The 7,649-nt window shown below is 46.1% G+C and overlaps 1 protein-coding gene across 1 annotated transcript in view; it reads left to right on the forward strand.

Moving 5' to 3' along the window:
- The window catches only part of LOC112676718 (SV2 related protein), a 70,823-nt gene extending 65,083 nt beyond the window's left edge, over positions 1 to 5,740 (forward strand). The window contains exons 15-16 of the mRNA XM_025474287.3: positions 2,568 to 2,657; positions 4,062 to 5,740. Of these exons, the coding sequence (XP_025330072.1) occupies positions 2,568 to 2,657; positions 4,062 to 4,268 (297 nt within the window). The 3' untranslated portion in view covers positions 4,269 to 5,740. The remainder of the gene's footprint in view (positions 1 to 2,567; positions 2,658 to 4,061) is intronic.
- Positions 5,741 to 7,649: the final 1,909 nt, after the last annotated feature.

Raw genomic sequence — 7,649 nt, forward strand, 5'->3', positions numbered from 1 at the left:
CCCAGACCTCTCTCTTCTACCTCCTTCCCATCTTCCACTGGGGCTTCCCATTGACTGAGCCCAACCAGAAGCCAGAGGGCCAAGGAGCAAGCCCTTTGTGGTCCAGGTAGGCCAACCCCAGGGCAGAGGATGAGGTGGGGAATTCTGGAGGGGAAGGTTGAAGACCATGAGCACAGGACATGTGGATCTACTTTGTTCTTTTCAATAGCTGCTCTACTCCACTACACTATATGATACACAGTATATTCTATATATAATGTATCCTATAATATCCTAATATATACTATACTATACCATATAGTGTATATATACTATATGTATTATATACCATCCCTTTAACTCTACTATATATAACTATATATTATATATACTATTCTGTTATACTACATACTATATATACCATGTGTATTATATACTCTACCATATAATATATATATTTTATATTAGATATTATATGATACTATGTGGTATATATACACATAAATATTAATATACTTTACTATATAGTATAGTATAGTATGAAACAAATCATAATTTTATAACAATTCTACTAATGGATATTTGGACTGTTTTCCAGCTTTTTACTATTACAAATAATGCCAAGGTAAACAGCTTTATATACTCTTGTGCACGCGTGTGCTTCCTGTAGAATAAATGTCAAGATGTGGAATTGCTAAGTTAAAGCCTATAAACATTACAAACATTGAGAGGAATTGAAAACTTGCCCTCTAAAATGTTGCATAAACACACCCCACACGATAGCATTGGAGCATGTCCAATTTCCCACACTCAGGGTTTATGGTTTCTTCATTTTATATCTATTGTATTTTATTTCATCTTATTTCAGATAGGAGCAAAGGGAGGAGGAGAATATTATGTACCAGATGCTGTGCCAGGGGAAGGAGGGTGTCTAGGTTATCCCTCATTCCCACAGCACTCCAGAGCTCTCAATTTGAGTCAGCGTCCTGAACCCTGCTCCCTTCACTGCATCATAGGTGTAGCACCAATCCTGCCTCCTCCAAGAAGCCCTCCCAGCTCTCCCCCTCCCCTGACTTCCTTTTGCTGGACAGTGTCTGTGACCTTCTTTTAATACACTGTCTATCAATCTGTATTAAATTGTAAACTGTGGAATACCCATTGTGGAATACAATTACAGCAGTTAAATAGAATGGGGTATATATCTATAGACTGATGTCCATAGAATTTTAAGACATAGTGCTGAATGGATAAAGCAAATTGCAGACTGGTAAGTATGAAATAATACCTCTTAACACATCTGGGTGGATCCATTCCAATCTTCATAATAGTGGGGACCTCTGGGGAACATTTCCTGGGAGAAGTTGTAGATCAAAGGGAGTTCATGTGTTTTGATTTCTGATAAGGAGAATATATTTATATATTGCCTGTGTCATTGGGTGGCTTAAATATCATATGTAAACGTATATGGTAGGTACTTAGAAAATATTTGTTGATTGAATAAATAAATTAATGCCGGTGTGTATACAGTCATAGAAAATTCTAGAAGGATATACATGGAAATGTGACAATGGTCATCTCTGAGTGTCGGGATCATGCACGAGCTTTGTTTTTCCCTTTACATGCTTCATTCTTCCCAAGCTTCTGCACCGAGCACTGTAGCTATTAGAGGTGTGCTCGCTGCTATAACAACTCCCCAGGTGGATAGAATTGACACATCAGAAGTTTCTCATGAATGAAACAGTCCAATATGGGTATGCTTTCACTTCCACAGTGATTCAGGGACTCAAGTTCCTTGCATCTTGCAAATTCCTCAACCACTATTAACAAAGGGTGATTTTGCCCCCCAGAGGACATTTACAAGGCCTGCAGATATTTCAGACTGTCACAACTCCGGGAGAGCTGTGTAGAAGGTGCTACTGGCACCTAGTGGGTAGAAGCCAGAGATGCTGCTAAACATCCTACAATGCACAGGACAGCCCCTCATCATGAAAAAGGACCCATCCCCAAATGTCCATGGTGTCAAAGTTGAGAAATCTTGCCCCAGTGCCTTGGAGTCCAGCAAGCAGACTGGGGAAGGGAGTGGAGAAGACGTGCCTACTTCTAAATTACCTTGGCCTGGAAGGTGCACAGTCACTTTGCCTAAGAGAGAGCTAGGCACAGGGCCACTCCTGGGTACACACTGAGAAACTGTGGAAATATTTCCATTACGGTCTTTATGAAATGCTTTGAAGGGCTGTGACCAGTGCTTCAAGGTAAATGAATGAAAAGTGGCAGGAAGAACAGTATCTGAATCCTGAATGGGCTGCAGTTCCTGGTGGAGTCTTTGGGGGCCTCCCAGGGCAGGGAGGACCCCCTTACTGGGTTCCCACCCACAGCTTGGCTTCTTGCCTTCTTTCTCAGTTGAACTTCTATCCCCTTTGAGATGAGAATCCACACCTGGTCTCCCGCCTCTTGATGTGGTCACCAACTACCCCAGTAATTCATGCTAACTTCAGGCTTGCCCATGGGGGTCAGTCCCATCAGTCCTGAGCTCAAGAGGAGGAAGGATCCTGCATTTTCTCAAGCCCACATTGATGGCTGTGTTTCAGGTCTACCCCACGGCAACTCGAGCACTGGGCCTGGGCACCTGCAGTGGCATGGCAAGAGTGGGTGCTCTCATTACTCCGTTCATTGCTCAGGTAAGTGTCACCTCCAAATACAGAGGGGGTGGGCATGACAAAAGCCCAAGCATGGCAACCAGTTACTCCATGCTGAGCCTTCTGCAGAGCTCTTGAGGTGTGCATTATCTTATTTTACCTTAACAACCCATCCTATGAAAGGAGTAGTATTGCTAATAAATGAGAAAACAGGCTTAGAAAGGTAAAGGGACTTGTCCAAGGCCACACAGCTGGGAGGGAGAGAAACTGGGACCCAAACCCAAGTCTTTCCTATGCAGAAGAGCCTGGGGGTGCCATATGATTTGGCCAAAACCTAATTGGATGAAAACAAGTGAGATGAAAACAAATTGTTGAAAACAGCATGATGTAGTGGGAAACAGATGTCTCAGACCCTGGTTTCTGAGTTGGATGATTGGGCATATTTGCCCAATTTTGCAGCCCCCTAGTGTGTCTTGAAGCATTTTTATACATTTCAAGGGATCTTATTTTGAAGTCGTTTTGGTTTTTTGATATCCAATTCATGTTTTTCCCTGTCTTTATCACTTTTTCTACCGAGATAAAAGTCACATAACATAAAATTAACCATTTTAAAGTGAAAACCATTTAGCACATTTACAGCATTGTGCACCTCCAACTCTATCTAGTTCCCAAACCAGGTATTTTCATCAAATAAAACTCCATATCCACTAGGCAGCCACTCCCCATTTCTTCTCTTCCCCAGCCCACCACCAATGTGAGTTTTTTTTTAAAAAGTAAGCTCTCTACCCAACGTGGGGCTAGAACTCACAACCCTGAGATCAAGAGTCGCAAACGCAACCCACTGAGCCAGCCAAGCACCCCCCATGCATTCCGTCTGCATGAATCTATCTGTTCTGGATATTTCACATAAACAGAATTTCACCACGTTTCAGCCAAGTACCTCAGTTCTGGGCTTCTGTGTTTGGCCATTGTGTGTCACTACTTCCTGCTGTTGAGAGCTGCCCGTGTGCCTGCACGGTGCCGGTGCCGAGTCCCCTCGAGGTATCCTGTTATTACTAAGAGGTAGACCGTGCCCCTACCGATCTGGCAGACAAGACAATGGGCTTTAGCTCTGCTGGTAAGCTAGAAAGTCAGCAGAGGTGCTGCTGTGAGAGAGAGTAGATTCAAGGGATACAGACACTTGGGCCTGACGGGGTCTGAGCTCAAATCCCAGCCCCATCCTTAGTATCTGTGCGGACTGGAGTATGCTATCTAACCCTCTTTGAGGCTCAGCTTTTCCCTCTGTAAAATGGGGACAATTACCTGGCTCTTCGTTGTGAGGACTGAGGATGGGATAATGGCACAGAGCGTTTACAAGAGGGCCTCGCGTCATCAATACTTCCTGAATGGTTGACGGTGTCCGTGCTTCAGAAGGGCCACTCTCACCAGCATGTCTCCCTCCCCCAGGTCATGCTGGAATCCTCCGTGTACCTGACGCTGGCGGTTTACAGTGGCTGCTGCCTCCTGGCTGCCCTGGCCTCCTGCTTCCTGCCCATCGAGACCAAAGGCCGCGGACTGCAAGAGTCCAGCCACCGGGAGTGGGGCCAAGAGATGGTCGGCCGAGGGACGCATGGCACAGGCGTCACCAGGTCGAACTCTGGCTCTCAGGAGTAGTGACCGATGCGGGGCTGAGCTGGTCTTTGAGGCTGTGGGATGCAGGGAGCTGGTGGAGCCAGCTGGGGCACCGACCGTCACTGCCGACATCAAGAACTCACCCAGGAGGACAACCTGGACCAACAGGGTTTTGTGTCTTGACTCCGTTTGCTCATATTCATCGAGATCCACCTGGGGATGGGGAGGCATTTGTTCTGGGGGGGTCTCTGTCTGTGTGTGGGGAGGTTTGTTAATTACCTGTGGACCTGCATGGGAAAACTGTCACCTTAGGAGTGGCCAGTGCTCCCAGTAGCCAATCAGATGCCACCCAGAGTCAGCCAGTCACAGCCTTGGTGAACAACAACCCACAAATCTCTGTAGATACAGTCCAGGCCCAGAGCCCGGTAAGACCTGCCACCCAGGGAGTCAACACCTGCTGCCCACCAACAGGACCCATTCAGTAGGTTTCTCCTACACACCCGGCCCCAGGTTTTCTTCTTTGAAATTGCAGGTGACCCGGCTATGCCCTGAACAGCTTTCTCCTGGGTCTGAGAGATGCTCTCTTGGAAGGGGCCCCTTGGTCTGCCTCCCTCCCCAGGGCCTGACTAGTGGAGAGACTCTGGCAGATGTCTCTTGACATCTGAACTTTTGATGTCAAGTTTTTGAACTTGAACCATGTGTCTCCTTCTGGCCCCCTCTGGAGTTGCTCTTCCTGGCTCCAGGGGAATCCACAAGTCCGTGGGGACAGCTGGGCTTCTACCAGACTGCAACCTCAGAAAGCTGTCATCCTCTGCCTCCCCCAGGATTTGGACTGAGACCAGAGAAGTGAGGATAAAGCCCAAAGCCAAAGGGGGTCCTTCCCTTCAGAAGCAATGAAGGCCACACCAGGGGCTTCTTTTCTGACCCCTTTGTGGTCAGGCTGGTTGGTGACTCTTGGAGAAAGAAAATAGTTAACTCAGGTTTCAGTGCTTTGGATATTGAGGGTAGGTAACTGGCTACATGGGCAGAGGAATTGAAAAGATGCTACACCAACCACCCACTCCCACCAGGGTCAGGGAACCAGGAGTCCTCCCCGCCACCCCCCTGGTTCTTGCTTACCCCTGCTGTCAAGGGCTGGCTTGGTCTTTACATAGAGGCAGCTCCTGGGGTCCAGCGATATTCTCTGCCACTGGTGTGGAGTTACGGGAGGGCCCAGATTTGTGACGTGTACATTTTCAAAGGAAGAGAGGACAGTCAGTTGGGTTTTGGTTGGCCTCGGGAGGAAGGGCTGACGCCAGCAGACAACATCCACCTCCAGGATTTGGTTTCCATGAGCCATTTCCCCATCGTGAAGGCAGGGAGCCTAGAGGAGGAGGAGGAAGCTGCTGGATCCCATCAAAGGCCAGAGAAGACTGACCTTCTGCGTGGAGATGCCTGCTTGAAGTAAACATTTTGAGGAAGCCAAATGTGTACGTTCATCTCTTATTAAAACATGTTGGTGATGGACATTGTAAGGGTTGAAGTTTGTCCATGTGTCATGATGTCCTAGTGACAGTTCAACTTAAGGATCTTGCCAACTTTGTCCATCCAGGGTAATCTCAATGCTTTAATATGATAATCTTTCCAATAAGGTGGACAAGTTGTACCATTGGCTGCCATATGTTGTGACTTTGAGTCTGTTGGAGACAACATCTTCTGATGGTGTGGAGTGGAGGTCACAGTGGGTGACTATTGTAGCCTCCTGGATCGATGGCAAACAATTCCGTGTTCCTGAAATATACTGTAGCCCCCTCAGCCCACGCAGCCAGAGAGGAAGCGGTTTGGTAGACTTATCTCTCTTGGACACCCACATTTCCTTGAGCTATGGGTGGCTATGGCTCTAATTCTTTCTGGTCTGCTGAGCTCCTCTGGGTAACATAAAACATTAGCCTGTCTTTTTTTATTGTTATTTTTTGCCTTCCAGCTGGTCAGACACTGCCAGATGAACATGTTAACTCTCTTCACCCTCAAATAACCTGGAAGAGCTGGGGGCTGGGGTGGGGTAGGAATGCTTGGTGGGCAGGAATGTTTTCCAGGCCCTGGGATAAAGAGGCTTGCAGTTGAGGGTTTTCTCTTCTTGAGAAAATGAATGTTTAAAACTCTTTGCCTTCTATATTGCCTACCCTTAAAAAATAATCAGTATTATTGAATGATTCAAGAAATGCCACCAAAGTTGTCCAAGCTCTGAAATATTCAAGGCCTTTAGCTGAAGAGATTTGTATCTAAATTTGAACTGTCCAAACGCTCCTATTTCTATTAATGGAAATGTCATTGTTTCTCTCAGTGTTAGGAAAGATTTCAGAAAATGGTAAAAGATGGTCAAGGTAGCTAAAGTTGTGTGGTTTCTTTCCCTCCCTTACTCTGAATATTATTTATTTTTTTTAAAGATTTCATTTATTTATTCACAAGAGACACAGAGAGGGAGGCAGAGACATAGGCAGAGAGAGAAGCAGGCCCCCCACAGGGAGCCCAATGCAGGACTCGATCCCAGGACCCCAGGATCACGCCCTGAGCCAAAGGCAGACACTCAACCACTTAGCCACCCAGGCGTCCCTACTCCGAAGTATTCTTAGAATGCAGAATTGAGTTGAGTTGGCAATAACATAAGAGCATCTTAGTGATAGACTTTGAAATGAATATAGATATTCACTATTTTGGGCTAATGTTAGCTAACAGAGAGCCTGAAAGGGTGAGATCAAGAGTCCCCCTTGGTTACTACTAGTAAACCAGTCTGGGATAACAGTGAGCTGCAAGCAACAGTAAAATCAGTCAAGAATATCTTATCTATTTGAATATTAATTCCTCATTTAACAACAAGCCCAGAGTCAGACAATTATTTTTTTTTTTAAGATTTTATTTATTTATTCATGAGAGACACACAGAGAGAGGCAGGGACACAGGCAGAGGGAGAAGCAGGCTCCCTGTGGGAAGCCCACGCGGGGTACAATCCTAGGACCCCGGGATCATATCCTGAGCAGAAGGGAGACACTCAACCACCGAGCCATGCAGGCCTCCCGAGTCAGGCAGTTCTAGTAAAGTTTTAGCAACTCAACATAAAAAAACACAGCTTCTTTTTTGTTTTTCTTCTCTCCTATCCTCTGTGTGTTGGCCATTTGACCCTATGCATGAAATTTCATGATCACAAGATGGCTGCCACGGTACTGGGCATCTGATTTTTTCAAAGGAGGTAGAATGCAGAAGGAACAATCACAAGAAGTTTTCTTGCTGTAAAGTCTGAGTCTAAAAGCATAAGTCTTCCCCCAGAGCTGGAGAAGGAAGGGGCTCCATCCCATAGGATCAAGCGATACCCCACAGCTTCTTGAACACTAAATTGGGATTCTGTTAGCATGAAGAAAGAAGGCTGGTGATGGGGGATGGTTGAGA

The sequence above is a fragment of the Canis lupus genome, chromosome 26 (assembly GCF_003254725.2).
Source record: "Canis lupus dingo isolate Sandy chromosome 26, ASM325472v2, whole genome shotgun sequence".
In the NCBI taxonomy this organism is placed as follows: Eukaryota; Metazoa; Chordata; class Mammalia; order Carnivora; family Canidae; genus Canis; species Canis lupus.